The sequence below is a fragment of the Gymnoscopelus microlampas genome, assembly GCF_963454915.1.
Source record: "Gymnoscopelus microlampas genome assembly, chromosome: 10".
Classification (NCBI taxonomy): domain Eukaryota; kingdom Metazoa; phylum Chordata; class Actinopteri; order Myctophiformes; family Myctophidae; genus Gymnoscopelus; species Gymnoscopelus microlampas.
Genome location: NC_139947.1, coordinates 49848895 through 49867950, shown reverse-complemented (window position 1 = coordinate 49867950; position 19056 = coordinate 49848895). Strand labels below are relative to the sequence as shown.

The window sequence follows — 19056 nt, the reverse complement described above, 5'->3', positions numbered from 1 at the left end:
GGTCCTTGACATGAAAAAGATTGAGCACCACTGATATAGAAACATACGTTTTTGAGAACACTGTTGAAATTTAGGAGACATGTAGAATCGGCTTCAGGTCTCAATGGGTTAATTGCAACTGTGTGCCTGGTCCCGGTAAGAGAGATGAGAGCGGGCATATTTTGCCTCTCATTAATCTGAGTGGCTAAAAGGTTATTGATTTCTCCGAGTCGCGGTGACTTCCCAAACAAATCACTTCCCAAACGCAAGCCGGGCTAGATGCATCTCCTCGCTAATGGAAAACATAATGGGAAAAAAATGATTCAAAACATACCGTGTGTATACAATACAATACACTGGCTGGAGCGGTGGTGGGCCCAGTTTGGCCTAAGTAACTAAGTACATTTACTCAAGTATTTGAGTGCAATTTTGAGGTACTTTGAATTCAACTTCAAGTTGTTTAATGTTTTGGTACTTTATATTTCAGGCTAATAAGGCACTTTTTACCCCACTACAATTATTGACAGTTATTTGTCAGCTTAAGTTAGTTAGTTTTTTCTTAAGTGAATAGAATCACGTTTATTAAGAATTATTAAAAGAAATAACCGCAAATAACCACCAAAAAATCGCGCACGCACGACTTCACACCGGGCCCTGCATTTCTCCCAGACGTCTCTGTGTGTAATTGATAGTAAATAAGTAATTTTTGGGGTGAACTACTCCTTTAAGCCCTATTTTATACTAAAGCTTTTCGAAAATAGTCGATCTACCGAGCTTGTAGATCAGATATTTTCGGGAGAATAAAAAGGTTTTGATTGATTCTGAGTCACAATACGTTTCTGCTTTTGTTCCGCTTTTATGACCCAATTTGGACATTTGCCTACTGGATTATGTAGCAGCTCCATGGGGCGCAGGTCTGTTGAATCGTAACATAGGAGCAGTGTTGATTTCGTCGACTAAAACTATGACGAAAAATGTTCGTCGACTACCTTTTTACACTGACGAAAACTAAATAAAAACTAAATAAAAACGAAGCTAACTAAAACTAAGACTAAATATACTGACAACTTCGTCAACAAATAAAAACTAGACTAAAATGTTAGAGAGAGACGAGTGGAGACGAGATCCAGTAGAACTAAGACAAGTCATTTTATGCTTGGTTGCCCTAGGGTGTGCATGCTGAAAATAGCAGATCTACAAGCTCACAACGTGAGCTTGTAGATCTGCTATTTTCAGCATGCGACCGAGTGTAAAATCAGCCATTACGACGCCACCAAGGCACCGCCAACATACATTTTAGTCGACTAAAACAAGACTAAAACTAAAACATTTCAGAACACTAAAATATGACTAAAACTAAATGCAATTTTATTCAAAAGACTATGACTAAAACTAAATCAAGATTTGCTGTCAAAATCAACACTACGTAGGCGTGGGGTATGGTGGTAAGTGCAGGGTGGGTAGGTAGGTCTGTTGGATCAGATTGTAGGCCTGGGGTATCATGGTAAAGTGCAGAGTGTCAGGGCTATAGTGGCAGAGGTTATGCTGCCAGATATATAGTGTGTGGGCTGGCTGGTGATGAAGTGTGTGTGTGTGTGTGTGTGTGTGTGTGTGTGTGTGTGTGTGTGTGTGTGTGTGTGTGTGTGTGTGTGTGTGTGTGTGTGTGTGTGTGTGTGTGTGTGTGTGTGTGTGTGCTGGCCAGATAAAGAGCGGCTGACACATGGGTGGAAACACACACGCACACACACACACACACACACACACACACACACACACACACACACACACACACACACACACACACACACACTGTATTACTTGTGAGGACACCACTGTTTTAGGATGGCGACTGATTTTATGAATGGCGTTTACCATAACCGTAACCCAAAAATAGCCAATCTATTCACACTGCGTCGCGTGCTTGTAGATCGATCGGCTATTTTTGGTGCACGGCACCGATGAGCAGCTGAGTATAACATTGTCTACAATAGTATAACATTCGTATTGAAAATTGTCCTCACAGCGTAAAATTCTACTATACATGTGGGGACATTTTGTGCCTCACAATTACAGTGACGCAAGTACACGCACGTGCAAGTGTGCGCGCGCGCACACACACATTCCTTTCCAGAGAAGTAAGCAGCAGCACAATGTCTGATTCGTCTCACACACACACACGCACATACGCACGCGCGCGAGCGCGCGCACACACACACACACACACACACACACACACACACACACACACACACACACACACACACACACACACACACACACACACACACACACACACACACACACACACACACACACACACATACACACACACACAGACACACAGACCTGGTCAGTGGTTTGCCGGCTATTATTGGCACAGCAGATTATTCTGGCGGGGGGGAGTCGGACACACACTAGCCAGCCTAAAAAGAGAACAACTCTGGAGACAATGACCACTAACAGACCCCCCCCCCCTCCAGATCACAGATAAGGTCTGACCCCCCCCCCCCCCCCGTCGGGACCAAGAACCCCCCCTGGACGCTGCATGTCTCTGGTCTTTTGCAGCAGCTGTCAATGGATGCCAGCTGTCAACAGCTACATACTGCAGCATGCATGCATCATGCCCACCACCTCAGCACACAAATATTCCAGTATGCACGCTTCCATTTGGAGGAGGTGGGGGGCATTTTCTTAACCCCTTAATCCAGGGGTCTTCAACAGGGGGTCCGGGATACCCCTATAGGGGGTCCTCAAGAGTTACTACAGGGGGTCCGCCAGAAATCTTTGTGTGATAGGATTTTTTTTTTTTTTTACATTAACCACTCGAACCCTAGCATCCCTTTTCTGTTACTTATTAATTAACTAATTAATTGTTATTATTACACGGCTTGGTTGAATGCTCGATTCTGATTGGTCAATCATCGGTCATTATTTCTGGATAATGACCGATGAGCTCAATAACGGACGGCTGTGTAATCAGAGACTCAGAACACCTGCTCATATCAACCTACGTTGCTTGGTTTTATGCTTTATCCAACATGACAGCCATGTATACAAACAAACAATGTAATTTACAACTAAACGTTGCTCTCAAGAATGTTTTTGAAAACATTTGAAGTGAGAAATACTGTAGACGATGCAATGACCGAAAAGTCATTCTATTTGATCCTCCACACTTCCTTGTTTATCGTGGCGCAACAACGGCGGAATACCAAAACACTCGCCCCAAAACACAGTCGCCCCAGGGCAAATATGGCGGCATTACAGGCAAATCCAGCGGTATATAGAATGGGGATGGGAGTGTGTTTTTGGGCAAGTCTTCCCGTTACCTTATGGAACACTGTCATTTGTTTTCCGAGGCGAACTTGTCCGCCCAGCCCAATTCTTATGGAATACTTTCATTGCCGTAAGCAAGGAAATACTTCTTTTTGTTGTTACTTTTGAGTCAATTTATTTATTTATGTATTAAGTAGCCGTGTAATAAGCGGGAATTTAAAGCCCTTCAGGGTCATAACGCATCTCGGCTCCGCCTCGGTGCGTTATGACCCTGTCGGGCTTTAAATGTCAATAATGACTACATCCCCATACATTATCCCTTGCATAATATCGTTACCATAATGTTTTTATTTCTTTATTAAATTGTGAAATGATCAAACATAAATGTCAGACAGTCTACATTTCCCAAAAGGAGGGAGGGGGGAGGGGGGTCATTCATCTCAGCAAAACCTCATAGCTCATACCTGTGTGTTACTGTCATCACATATCTAAATGTGTGCAGAGGTATATAAATAAATAAAACACATACCTGCAGGCCGGCCCATGCACGCCTGGTGATAATTTGTCCTAAACAGTGCATGGGGTGACAGACAGTACAGTGCCATATGGTGCACCACTCTGTGTGTGTGTGTGTGTGTGTGTGTGTGTGTGTGTGTGTGTGTGTGTGTGTGTGTGTGTGTGTGTGTGTGTGTGTGTGTGTGTGTGTGTGTGTGTGTGTGTGTGTGTGTGTGTGTGTGTGTGTGATATTCAAAGAGGTGGCCTATATATTGTTGGCGTTATACTGCTGAGGTAGTCATTTCAAAGTACACAGCATGAAGGATGGGGCTGGTGAGGGTGTCAGCATTATATTCTCTCTCTCTCTCTCTCTCTCTCATTTTTCTGTACTTTTACTATTTCTACTCCACTACATCTCAGAGGAAAATATTGTACTTTTTTTTACTCCACTACAATTATTTGAAAACTTTAGTTACTAGCTACTTTGTGGATTTTGATTATTATTACAAAACATACGTTACCCACTTCAGCCAAGTACATTTTGATACCAATACTTTTGCACTTTTACTCAAGTACACTTGTTTCACTTGTAACAGAGTACTTCTTCATCGCAGTATTGATACTTTTAAGCAAGAAATTCAAGTACTTTTTTTCACCACAGAGGAGTAGTACGGGAGGTACTATACTGCTGACTGTGTGTATGAAGCTGTTCCAGTGTCTCTGTGACACCGGGGGGCACATCTCCTCGGGGGGATATGGAGCACGCGTGCAGAGTGTGGTCAGGAGTGTGCCAGTATAATGATAACCAAAATAGCCGATCTACAAGCTTGCGACAGCCAGGCGGCAAGGATCCGGTTTCGAATAAATGAAGCCATTGAGGAACTAATTAAAATGCTGCGGCTCTCATGAATGAACCAGAAGGTGTCGCTATTTCCCCCTCCAGCAGGAGAATTATTTGAATTTGCTGAAATAGTGGCTTCAAAGCGGGTCTGTATGCAGGGGCGTCACGGCCATTCACTGTGCGTACGACGCGACACCCTCACTCTCACAGATCTGTGATTTCATACCCCCCACTTTTTGAAAAAATAAAACATATATATCTTTTTTGATAATAAATCGGTAAAATCAGGCAAAAATAAGAATTAAATAACCTAACCCTAAAACCGAAATAAAGTAACCAAAACACGAAAAAAAACTAACAAAATCCGCCCAAAAAACGAAAATTTTTGAAAATACAGAATTTGTTTACATTTGACAGTTACAAATGTTTTTCACGCTTTTTCAAAAATAGCAGATCTACAAGCTCATAGCGCGGCACTCGGTGCCGCGCTATGAGCTTGTATATCTGCTATTTTTGAATAGCCAAAGTGTAAAGTAAGGGGTATAGTCCACCGAAAGTCCATCCCCCCACCTTCTGAGAGACTGTGACGTCCCTGTCTGTATGGAAACCAATGGGTGACCTCAACGGCTACCTTTGTCCATTTCTTTTGTTTTGTTTTGTTTTGTTTTAGAGTCTATGGCTGTGACGCGTTTGCAAGCATGTAGATATTAGGCTATTTTCAACGTGTGCGTAAATCAAGGCTTAAATCCTCTCTGGAACAATGGCAGCGGCTTGGGCGATCCGGCTCAGCTGTCCCTGTCATGTAGCCTACAGCCGTGAACACTGAAAGCTGCCATTCCTCTGATGCATTCATTGGAAGGCTCGGTATGTATGTGTGTGTGTGTGTGTGTGCAGAGACGTGCAGAGAGATTTGGAGAGGCAGGGGCTGGAATTTCAAAAGGGCACATGCACGGACAAATGCACGCGCGCGCAGCGCGCGTGCATGTGTCCCCCTGCGCGCGCGAAGCGCGCGCGAAATTTTGCGGATATTCGTCGGATTCGGGTACTTTTTTACCCGTTTTTTGTTACTTTATTTCGGTTTTAGGGTTAGGGGTAGGGTTAGGTTAGGGTTATAGATATATAATAAAAAAATTAAAAAAAAACTTTTTTTAATAATGTTTTTTGGTGGCTTTGGATAAAACATTGGTGGCTATAGCCACCGAAGCCCCTGCCTAACGACGCCACTTATTCTTCTGTATAATGAGTACTTTTACTTAAGTAAAGAAATTGAGTACTTTTCCCACCACTGCTGCTGTGCTGACACAGAGAGAGAGAGAGCGAGAGAGAGAGAGCGAGAGGTAGAGAGAGATATATATGGGCTCCTGCTTGACAAGTAATTTCAAATTAACAGCTATATATATATATTTTTTGTCCATACATACCTAAACTGTCTCAAACAATTGGTCCGTGTTCTGCGTGCATTCACTGCGTTCAGTTGTGCACTCATTTAGGTTTCGATTGTGTATAATAGACTTCGTTTGCCGGGCGGTATCGCGCACCCAAAAAATAGCCGATCTACAAGCTCACAATGCCTGGCGTTGCGACGCGTTGTGAGCTTGTAAATCAACTATAATTCTGCGCGAGCACTGCATGGCACGGGGCTCAATTAAGTAAGCTTTACTGCAGGTGCGAGGCCAACGGGCGCAGGGGTTTCTACAGTTTACAGTCAGAGGAGACAAGGGCACTTTTTACCGACAGACAAAAGGGCAGGGGCTCAAGCCCCCTTTGATGTCTATGTGTGCACGTGCATGTGTGTGTGTGTGTGTGTGTGTGTGTGTGTGTGTGTGTGTGTGTGTGTGTGTGTGTGTGTGTGTGTGTGTGTGTGTGTGTGTGTGTGTGTGTGTGTGTGTGTGTGTGTGTGTGTGTGTGGTTAGGTCTGTCTGCTATGCTGTGAAACCTTGTTTATTCAGACCTCAATTACAGTACAATACAATACAGTAGCCTGCATGGCGCACTGTAAAATACTGTAAGTGCCATACTATATATAATAATCTATCTAGAAATCCCCCCGGAACCTGTGTCTGCGGGTGCATGTGTGTGTGTGTGTGTGTGTGTGTGTGTGTGTGTGTGTCCTGGGGCATAACTCTGGCACCAGATTGGGCCAGGCATTGTTGTCGGTTGTCCACAGCTCACCTCTGAGACACAGTAGGCCCAGTTTAGAGAAGTGGTGCCAATGATAATAGTGTATCACGTGCACTACCATATTGTTGCTGTCGGCCAGAAATATCCATATTTCAACTTTTTTTTGTTCCACAAATTAATGCCCTTAATTCGTCAGACTATACGGTGTCACACAAAAGTAGCAGAAATAGCCGATGCAACGCGTTGTAAGCTTGTAGTGATCTTCTATTTTCGCTATTTAGATTTTATTTTTTTAATACCATATTATACCAATCTAACATGGCCTCTGTCTCTCTGTCTCTGTCTCTTTCTCTCTCCCTCCCTCCAGTTGATCGGGTCCATCATCGGCAGACAGGGCACCAAGATCAACGAGATCAGACAGGTGTCGGGGGCACAGATCAAGATCGGCAGCCAGCTGGACGGCACGAGTGACCGCCACGTCACCATCACAGGGACCCCCATCAGCATCAACCTGGCCCAGTACCTCATCACCTCCTGGTACCAACACCTTTTTTTTTCAAATGTGAATCCTGAAAAGCAACAGTTTTGGACATATCTAACCACTGTTGCGTTCCTATTTCTGGGCATGTCATAATAGCTGAACAGTTGGCATAAAATAGCTGATCTGCAAGCTCACAATCTGAGCTTGTAGATCATTGTATATTGCATTTAATTGTTTTAATTTTCCTCAAAAAATATTAAAAATAAATGAAAAAAGTAATTGAAAAAACACGGTCTCCTCATGTATTAGAAGGACAATATCAGTCAACAGAACCAAGGACGGGTGTTTACGACTAATCTAACATGGTTAAAATGGAGTTTGAAGTTACAATGGGTTTGTATAGGAAGAGGGCGTGTCTGATAAAATGAATATCAAATATCTAAATACTCAATCAAGCAACTTAAGTGAAATATCCCTTCAAGTAAAAAAAAACTATCTGTGTACTTCTTCCCACGACTCTGCAGCTTAGAGACGGCCAAATCCACGGCCCAGGCCGCCGCCAGCATGTCGGGCCAGCAGCAGCAGCACGTGGACCTCAACATGGCCTTCGCGCATCAGCCCGCCTCCCCGGCCGCCTCCCCGACGCCCACCCACCTGCACGCCGCCGCCATGGGCGCCCTCACCCCGGCGCACATGCTGCACGGCACCCCTTACGGAGCCATGCCGCTCTCCGGCCTCCTGGGCATGAAGTCCGTCCCCTGGTTGACTCTCTCCAGCCCCGCCCCCGCCATGGGCGTGGCCGTCAGCGCCGCGCCCTCCTCCCACTCCGCGCTGGCCGCCGCCTACACCACCAAGATCTCCTCGGCCAACTGCGTCAAGAAGCCCGACAGACAGAAGTTTGCTCCCTACTGACGCGTAGCGTAAAGCTAGCCTTTTCCGCTATAAGCTCCCACCGGAATATACAGGAAGAGAGAGCGCCTCGGTGTCATGCTTTTTTTTTCTCCAAAAATGTTTTTCTCCAAACCGAAACTAATTTAACAATAGCCAGTGGCGTGCACAGACATTTTGAGGGGCAGGTGCTCAAGTGAATTATACTTTTTTTTGTTGCATTGGTCTGCTCTTTTTTCCCTCTACACCTATACCTCTTGGCCAAAAACAGCAGATCTACAAGCCCACAACGCCTCGCAGCGCGAGGCGTTGTGGGCTTGTAAAGTTCTCCTCAGAAAAGGGATGCTAGGTTTCGAGTGGTTATGGTAAAAAGAAAAATCATATCACACAAAGATTTGGCGGACCCCCTGTAGTAACTCTGAGGACCCCCTAGGGGTCCCAGACCCCCTGTTGAAGACCCCTGCTGTAAACTGAAAAGGGGCACTTCTGGTCAAGAGGGCAAAGGGCAGGTGCTCTAGCACCACCTAGAGTCTATCTGTTCACGTCCCTGACAATAGCGTCCTCGGAGCAGACAAAACCACGGAAAGATATTCACATTTTAACTTGCTCTTTCATCATAGAAACAAGTGGGCTTATAACCAAAACGATCCATGTTCTCTGGGAGAAGTGGTGTAAGTCTTCCGTGTAGAAATATTGTTAGTGGGAATGAAAACATAGTCGCACCACCGGAAGTGAAAGGCTGAAGGCAGACCAAAACCCCGGTTTCCTTGCGAACGTGTGCTCCATTTTGCTCCCCCCAGAGCTAAGTAAAATAGTAAAAAACAGCAGAGGGCACTGTTTTTCCGGTTTTATTTGGCGATGGGTTCCCAGATTGCAAAGTAGACTCTCTGTGTCTCCTACCAGAACCGCTGCCGGTCATCAAATCATTGGCTTATAGGAATGCGACAAAAACAAAAAAAATATCCATGAATTCAAGTCTCCATGGGGTGACTAATCGATAGAAAAAAAGTCATTTTGGGGGTGAACTATCCCTTTAACATGGAGACGCCCTCTCTTCCTGTCACCGCTCCACCACCATGCGTCCGGGGAGTTGCGACGGAGGACAGCTGTTTTTTTGCGAGTTTCTTCCACACACACAAAAAAAAAGACGCCACGATGTAGCCATAGACGCTGCCCGGAGATTTCTCTCTTTGACTTTTACTGTACGACGATCGATGATGACGATGATGAAGATGATGCATCACGGAGAAGAGACCAACGGAGATTTTTGGACGATAGCTATTATTATTATAAGTTATTCACACGTATAGATCATTTGTGAGTCCCCCATGAATGGATGGATGGAACCGCTTTCACTTTCACCGTCTCACTGTTAAGCCATTAAGAACTGGAACGCATCTGTGTCACTTTAAGATTTCTTTGGCTATTCAAAAATAGCAGATCTGCTATTTCCGAAAATCGTGATTTCTTTTTGCAAATCTTTGAATACATATATTTCTTAAAGCGAATATTCTTTACTCAAATCTTTGCTTCTGGGGGGTCCCTGGAAGAGCATATTTTGAGATGAGGGGTCCACGGCCAAATGCATATCATTCTGGGGGTCCTTGACATGAAAAAGGTTTGAGAACCACTGATATTATAGCAACATAAGTTTTTTTTTTTTTTTTAAACAGTAGGATTTAGAAGACATTTGTAGAATCCCCCAGAAGCAAAGATTTGAGTTAGAATGTTCGATTAAAAAATATATGTATATTAAGAAATGTGCACACATTTTCACGATTTTTCAAAAATAGCAGATCTACAAGCTCGTGGCGTGGCACTCGGTGCCGCGCTATGAGCTTGTAGATCTGCTATTTTTGAATAGCCCAAAGAAATCTTAAAATGAAGCAGATGCGTTCCCGTTCTTCAAGGGTCACTAATAAAAAAGGGCTGGATCCTCACCTTGGAAACTGTCAAGGAGAAAGCTTGTATCTCCATATTTCAACTGTTTTATGTTTGTTTTTTCCATTTGTGAAGTAATGCCGTACTTTCGGCGTACAAGTGTTTTACGTAAAAAAAATCACGAAAATAGACCCATCTGGCAAACTTTGTAGATCGTCTATTTTCGCTATTTTAGAAAAAGTTTTGAAAGTGAAAGTGGTTTCGGGTCTGTCTGTGGGTTTTTTATGAATATTTAACCGATGAAAAGTATTAACAAAGAGCTTGTGACTAAATAATAACTACACTGGATCCATTGGAACACAGGTTATTTTTTGTTTTTGTTTAGTTGTTTTTTTTCCCCATTTACTGAAAAGTAACGGTTTTGGACATAATATACAAAGGTTTCCACCCGACAGTGACGGCATGTATAATGTTTACGTGCGTCTCGTCTCGTGTCAGCGCTCAGCCAGAAATATTTATCCTTCAGTAATTCGTTAGCCTCATTGCATAATTGCCTAGATACCTAACTTTTCGGTCGAATTGACATTTTCTGCTCTCCTCACACAGCTGCGTCATTGTGCCTTAATTAATTGCCTATTATGTCCTCAGCCTATCAGAATTGTAACATTCCAAAATCACTTCCTGCCTATATAGGTCATTTTAAGTCAACTTTTTGAATGTAACAAGCGTTCTGATAGGCTGAGAACATAGGCAATAACGCAGGGTGAATCAGCAGTGTCAGGAGTTAGGCAGATATAAATAAAGGCAAAAAAACATGACTTACAGTAGGCAAAATGTTTTTTTTTTCCTCATGATTGTCTGAGTCAGTGATTTTTAATTTCTTCTTTCCAGAAAACCTTAAAAAAAATATGACTTAGGCAATTATGCTGTGAGGCTAACAAATTGTAAATTATACTCAGATGATTGATGACAGTTGCTTACTGTATGATGCTTTTATACTATGTCTATGTTTGCTTCTTGAAGTTTTTTCAGAAAATTTGTAAATGTTTGGGAGATTTTTTTTTTTTTTTTTTATAATTTCATTGTGCTCTGGTACTGTACTGTACTGTTCAGTGTTATGTTTGTTTTGTTGGATTTTATGCAACTTTGTTTCACCTTTATTTATTTGTATTGTTTTTGTTTATTAAATGTCTTTTGTTTCTTGACATGGCTAATGTATTTATCTCCAACCTTTACCGTGTCTGCTTGCCCTAGTACAATTTATTTATTTATGCTTATTGCTTACTTTTCACACTGGTTTTCAAAGTGGGGGGCCGCAGTCCCCCAGGGTGGCCACCAGGGGCCACCAGGACGGCAAATTGGAATGGAAACGAAAATAAAAATAGTTAATAGAAAATAAAAAACAATTCATAAAAATACATATTATTTATAAAACATTGAATTTCAATGTATAAGATTATTGTGCCAGTGTAACAGCTTTGACCCTGGCGTCCCTGTTTTAAGGTATGTCATTTTCAAACTTTTCCCCAAAATGTTTTTGAAAGCATGCATGTAATATGTAAAAGTTTCAAAAATAACAAAAATAGTACAACTACGAGCCCAGTGTCATGAGCTTGTAGATTTGCTATTTTCCCTTTATTGTTTTTTTTTTTTTTGTATGTCTATTTCCGGGTCCTTGGCATATAGAAGTCTGAGCTGTTAACCTTTTCTATTATTCTGGGATCCAACAAAGAAGAAATGCATCCATGTGGTATTTCAAACCAAAACGGTGTCAAATGAGCACAACAATGTACACGCACGCACGCACACACACACACACACACACACACACACACACACACACACACACACACACACACACACACACACACAGTGTGTTATTTTTGTTTCCCGGTAGTCACAAGGTGAATGGTAGCAGCTCATTCCAAATGCCAGCCTTTATGACGGATGCTCGTCACATCGCTGTGTTCCTGTTTCCTGAACAATAACTGCTGATGTGAGCCAGGGAAACCCCACCGCACACTCACACACTCGCTTACACAGACACTGACACACTCGCTTACACACACACACACACACACACACACACACGTTTGTATTATTATACTTGTGAGGACATCAACACTTTAGGACAGCCATGTTATGAATGCCATTTAAAAATAATAACTGCCATTTTAAACGTAAGCCTAAAGCCGAAAAACAGCAGATCTACAAGCCCACAACGGACGATGTTGTGAGCTTATAGATCAGCTATTTTTCGGTGCATGATACTGGCACGCAACTAAGTACAGTATAAATCATGTTTAACTCTAATTCCAATCCCTAAAGCTAACCTCTAAATGTCTAATCCTGACCTGAATGTTTTTCTAATTGTAAACTAATCTCTAAAAAATGTTTTTTTTTTAACTATAAAACAACCATTTGTCTTGTGAGGACCAGGAAAACGGTCCTCACAATGTAGATTTCTTCAAATTCTACTATACTTGGTCCTCGCAAGTATAGTAACACACACACACACACACACTCTGACAGACTATATAGCAGCACAGAACATAAGCGTGCTGAAACGGTTCATAGTGGGTCCCATAAGGCAAGGTGAAACACAGACATGCTCCCACAACAAAAGGAGGAGGAAGGGCTTTGAGTGTCGGAGGGAGAAAAAAGGAGCAAACACAGACAAAAGACAAAAAGAGGAGGGTAAGAATCCATACAGTGATGATGCAGTGAGAGGAGATCAAGCTACAGCTGCATCCATCAACATGCACCACAACACCACCACCCTCTGGAGAGGTGGGGGGGGAGAGAGAGAGAGAGAGAGAGAGAGAGAGAGAAGAGGAGTCTTTCATCTCGTCTCTTCACGTACAGAGAGAACTCGGAAAAGACGATGACAGAGCACAGACCTGACTGTTGCCAGTGGTGGAAATAGTAACTATTAAGTAGTAATAATTAAGTACATTTACCGGTACAATTTTTAGGTATTTTTTACTTTTACATTTTTTTCAGTACTTTTACTTCTACTCCACTACATCTCAGAGGAAAGTATTGTACTTTTACTCCACAACAATTATTTGAAAACTTTAATTATGCTCAAAACGCATTGGGCTTGTAGATCGGCATTTGATTTGGTGTGGATGGAAAGAAGTGGTCGGAGTACAACAGTTTTTGTAAACTCATGTTCACTTTACCAAGTCTAGAGGTAAGACCTTGCTCCCTGCAACCTCAGGCTGTGACATTACGGCCTGCATGCTAACGATGGAAGGGTTCTGGGAAAAAGGTTTAGGTCAGTGGTTCTCAACCATATAGCTCATAGAGCAGGGGTCTTCAACAGGGGGTCCAGGACCCCTAGGGGGTCCTCGGAGTTACTACAGGGGGTCCGCCAAATCTTTTGTGATATGTTTTTTTTTTTTACCACTTGAACCCTAACATCCCTTTTCTGAGGAGAACTTCAGCCAAAAATAGCAGATCTACAAGCTCACAACGCCTCGCGCTGCGAGGCGTTGTGAGCTTGTAGATCTGCTATTTTTGGCAAAGAGGTATAGTATAGGTATAGTAAAAAGAGCAGACCAAGTAAACAAAAAAAGTTGGATCAGAAACACAATTTTATACAATATAGAGGGGGTCCCTGCTTCATCTCTCTCTCAGCTAGGGGGTCCTTGGCCTGAAAACGTTGAAGACCCCTGTCATAGAGAATCTAAAATGACACAGCTATTCTTTCCCGGTCTCAAAGGGTTAAGACTCTATCCTTTCATGCTGTTTTATTTTTTCCCCCCAGAGCTGATGAAACGTAAAAAGACATTTAGTCAAGTCAGAATGTGTGCTCTGTCTGTCGTACAAACGGTGTCGCCGCGAGGCCCCAAAATAGCCGACCTACAAGCTCTATGACGCGCCGTGGATGCAATGCGCCGTGAGCTTGTAGGTCTGCTATTTTGGGGGCCACGCCACACCGTCGTACGTACTGTGTGACTATTGTTTCAGTGTGATCCATGCCTTCCTCTCTCTCTCTCTCTTTGTCTTTCCTATTTCTAGTAGCTGCTACTGCATGCTGCTGGCTGTGAGCGGTGACTCAGAAAAGGTCATAAAATATCCATGGCCTCTGTGGGCTGTCTACCTCTGGCAGCTGTTTCTCTCTCTCTCTCTCTCTCTCTCTCTCTCTCTCTCTCTCTCTCTCTCTCTCTCTCTCTCTCTCTCTCTCTCTCTCTCTCTCTCTCTCTCTCTCTCTCTCTCTCTCTCTCTCTCTCTCTCTCTCTCTCTCTCTCTCTCTCTCTCTGTGCGTGTGTGCGTGCGTGCGTGCGTGCGTGCGTGCGTGCGTGCGTGCGTGCGTGCGTGCGTGCGTGCGTGCGTGCGTGTCTCTCTCTTTCTCTCTCTCTCTGTGTGTCTCTCTCTCTCTTTCTCTCTCTCTCTCTCTGTCTCTCTCTCTCTTTCTCTCTCTCTCTCTCTCTCTCTGTGTCTCTCTCTCTCTTTCTCTCTCTCTCTCTGTGTGTGTCTCTCTCTCTGTGTGTGTCTCTCTGTCTTTCTCTCTATCTTTCTCTCTCTCTCTCTCTAGATCTTTTTCTTCATCTTGCATCACCCTGCAGTTACAAAAGCTTATATAGTCGTCAGTCTGGTTTAATAACAAAACCCTCAGAGTACAAAAAATCTTCTGAAAAGGGAAAAACATTTCATCATTCAACGGAGTCAACAGAGGCTAAACATGCAGACTGTATGCAGGAGGCAGTGACGGCTACGGGTGATGAGTTGGGACGCATTTGACCACCTCAGACATTTTTAAGTGATGGGACTCCCTGCGATGGACGCATGTTGACGAGGACACCTTGACTTATCACCCCCCCGGTGGCCTATATGGTTAGAGGAGTGCATTTGTGACCGAAAGGTCCCCCCCCCCTGTTGTGTTCAGGTCGCAATGCAACCAGCTATGTTTCGTAGATCTGCTATTTTTGCTACTGTTGTGTGACACTGTCGTATGACGGAAGTAGGGAATTAATTTACAAAAAGAACCAAAAAGTTAAATATGGAGATGAGAGGTTTCTCTGCTTGACAGCAAAGATAGTCTGTTCCTTTGCTTTGAGTTTCAAATGTTCCCAAACTTCTGATATGGATGTTGGCCTTTTTTCCCCCCCTGATTCAGAGTCAGTCATCATCTCCTTGAGCTGCCATGATGAAGAGAAACTGCCAGATAAATTATGCTTTATAGAAGCTTCTGAGCAGTAAATAGCCTAATTGAACATTTTATGTATTCACATAATTCCAGTTACTCGTGCAATCCTGACAGCCTGAAATTAGAGCTGAAATGCATGCGTGTGGTTGTGTGTGGGATTCAGCATTATAAAGCATGTTATTTGTGTTAAAAGCTGGACAAATGTATTATTTATGATATTTTTTGGCTGCAATATGAGTGGAATTATTATGGCACAGAGCGTCTCAGTCAGTAACTTGCACCACCTGCAGGTGGCAGACTTTATTGATCGACAGCGCCAAGCAAACTGACATGGTAGGGGTGCAACTCGATTATCTTCCTATAGAGCAGGGGTCTTCAACAGGTCACGGGGACCCCTAGGGGGTCCTAAGAGTTACTACAGGGGGTCCGCCAAATCTTTCTGTGATATGATTTTTTTTTTACCTTAACCACTTGAACCCTACCATCCTTTTTCTGAGGAGAACTTTAGCCAAAAATAGCAGATCTACAAGCTCACAACGCCTCGCAGCGCGCGAGGCGTTGTGAGCTTGTAGATCTGCTATTTTTGGCAAAGAGGCATAGGTGTAGAGGGAAAAAAGAGCAGACCAAGTAAACAAAAAAGTTTAATCTGAAACACAATTTTATACAATATAGTGGGGGTCCCTGCTGAAAACGTTGAAGACCCCTGCTATAGAGATTTATATTTCAATTACTTTTTCGATGAATCGAATAATAGAGAAGCACAAAATGATACAGTATCAATCAACAAATCGATTAACCACGTCAGCCCTATTTTATACTTCATCACACAACAGTGTCATGCAAAATAAAATCGTCGATCTACCAGCTCGGCTATTTTCATTATTTTTCTCTTTTCTTTTTTTTGGGGGGGGGGGTTTTCGCCTACACTGACATGCCGAAAATATGGATACATTATGAATATTATAAGATTATTTTATGATATTGATTATTGATTATTTTTTCTTCTTCGATTAACTGTTGCACCCCTATTCTTGACCTTCCACACACAATGTCTGTCTGTCTGTCTGTCTGTCTGTCTGTCTGTCTGTCTGTCTGTCTGTCTGTCTGTCTGTCTGTCTGTCTGTCTGTCTGTCTGTCTCTATAAAAAGCAGTGTCTCTGTGTGGGTTGATGTGTTTTCGCAGCAGGAGGAGGATGAGCTGTGCTGTCAGCACATGGCCCCATCATGTCAGAACAGTTGCTGCTGCAGTGTTACTTTTGGAACCACATTTTGATTCGGTCTTAGTCCTATACTATTTTGGACAAAAATAATTAGTCACATTAGAGTCATTTCTATCCGTGATCGTTTTAGTCTGGCTTTAGCTGACAGAAACTCAAAAGTTATTATGTCCAGTTTTGATTAGGCCAATGCAAGTGTTGGATTTAAGATATGACTGTGCTAACAGTATTATCATAAAATATATCACAAATGGAAGATTCTGGGATAACACAATACAACTAGCCTATTATGTATGCACGATCACAATGTGTTACAACATTTTCGCAAAATACTGCATGTTGAGAAAATAGAATAGCCTTATCAAACAATCAAAACCAAAAACAACATCTTAAAGGCTTATTAAGCACATGATTAGTACCCTGCATTTTCAGCCTTGTGATATTTCTAAGCAATGGCCAAAATTATAATGTACCTGCTCTATACTGTACCGTTTTGTTTGTTTTGTTTGTTTTGTTTGCGACATATAGACACGAACCCAGCCAAGGATTTCCACGTGACGTCACCATCAAAACGCAAGACAAACAACCCAACAACACAGCCCGCACGTCACTGACGTACCCCTGGGGAACACACAGCAACCGTTTTTATATAAAGACAGCCAACGGGTCTGAAAAGCTACATTTACCACATTTGTTTCACTCAAACAAGGGGTCAATATATGACACAGCAAAGATATAAAAAAGAAGAGAAAGAAAGAAAGAAAGGCCATGAGGAATGAATAGCGAGTCATGAACCAATATATCAGCCAACCTGTCACAGATTACAACCTTCAACAGCAGCCACAACACAGCAGACAGAATGTAGATCAGGGGTCTTCAATGTTTTCAGGCCAAGGACCCCCTAGGCGAGAGACAGATGAAGCAGGGACCCCCTCTATATTGTATAAAATTGTGTTTCAGATTATACTTTTTTTTACCCTCTACACCTTTACCTCTTTGACAAAAATAGCCGATCTACAAGCTTACAACGCCTTGTGAGCTTGTAGATCTGCTATTTTTGGCTAAAGTTTTCCTCAGAATAGGGATGCTAGATGTTCAAGTGGTTAATGTAAAAATAGAACATCATATCACACAAAGATTTGGCGGCCCCCCTGCAGTATCTATGAGGACCCCCTAGGGGTCCCGGACCCCCCCTGTTGAAGACCCCTGACGTAGATCCACATCAGTCTTCTATTCCAAATGAACATTTGTAATTGAACGCTGTGATGTCAAAGCCCAAAACCTCTAGCTTGACTTCACACATAGGATAATTGAAGTGACCAAGAAACACATACACACATATATAATGTTCCTTATTACAACTCACTGCCTTCAACGGCACACACAACACAACAAACACACTGTAGATTCACATCAGCATTAAATTCCAGTGCCACAAAGAAACAGTCACTGAACATATTGGGACCATTAGGTCCCAAAATGACAGCAATAGTACAACAGCTTGAATCCCATTAGTATAGCAGCAGCAGCAAAAAAATAAAATAAAATAGGTTCCTACCTTGAGCTGTCTTCTACTTGTGATGGCCATGCAGGGTCAAACTTTGGAACCCATGGATAGAGAGATAGAGCCCCCCCTCTCTCAAGTTCATCCCCGGATGAGCCCTCAGGCAGTGTCTCCAGTCACGTCAATCCTCCATACATCTGGGTCGCTCGCTAGTACTTTCCTCCGCTGCTGGGAGCTCCCGGTGTCAATGGCAGTGACCGACCAGCTTCATTCTCCTGGCTGCCATCTTCTCACTCACAGGGCTGTCACCGGTACAAATTTAAGTTGACGATTAATTGTCACCCATATAATTGCAATCAATGATTTAATTGTGTGTTGGGCATTGAACATTGGAACATATGGATAAATCTGTTTGCTTTTTAGGCTTCGTAATCAAAAATTGCACAGGGCAGAATAATAACTTAAATATATAAAGAAATTATTGACATATTTAATAATTTGATGCATGTGAAAAAAGCAGAAATAGCTGATCTACAAGCTTACAACGCGTCTGTAGATCTGCTACTTTTTTTTTAATATTTGAAAATGTGTGAACATTTTTCAACATGGAAACGATTATGACGATTATGCAAAAATAATTGCGATTATCTCAAATAATTGCGATTATCTCAAATAATTGCGATTAGACAATTATTTAATAATTGTGACAGGCCTACTCACTCATCCTTGGTAGCCCCCCTCAGATGGCAGGCTCCTCACTGTTACCGTCTGCATGGGGTCATCCTCACTGGCCATCACCTTCTTCTTCTTTTGTGTATGATCATCAGATGTCCGGCTCAATGTCGTGCAGCCACGCCCTCGTCTCAGGTCCCACATCAGAGAGGTCAGCCTCCAGTGGTGGTCTATAAAGGGGACAGGTGGTGATTATGTGTTTGTTCGGCAGTCTGCTCTCAAGTTCTGTGCTTCCAAACACTTAATAATCACCTGCACTTAATTTATTGACAGAAAGTAGCTCATATTATGTATATACGGTAGATTTTGTATGAAACAAAAACTTGGCAGATACAAAGAGGATAATCCAAGCTATCCGTACAGCTGCAATATTGGTGAGTTTAACACTGTTTAATACAATCAGATAGGACTTTTCTGTTTTAATGAACGGGCTGTCAAGGGTTGGTATTGCAACTTAGATGGCAGAAAGCATTACAGCATCTAAGTT

The 19056-nt window shown here is 42.7% G+C and overlaps 1 protein-coding gene across 1 annotated transcript in view; it reads left to right on the top strand.

The window, feature by feature from the left end:
• LOC311053583 (poly(rC)-binding protein 4-like) overlaps positions 1 to 8105 on the top strand; it is a gene marked incomplete at its 3' end in the record, with an annotated part of 51364 nt that extends 43259 nt beyond the window's left edge. The window contains exons 12-13 of the mRNA XM_084069191.1: positions 7080 to 7249; positions 7718 to 8105. Of these exons, the coding sequence (XP_083925317.1) occupies positions 7080 to 7249; positions 7718 to 8105 (558 nt within the window). The remainder of the gene's footprint in view (positions 1 to 7079; positions 7250 to 7717) is intronic.
• Positions 8106 to 19056: the final 10951 nt, after the last annotated feature.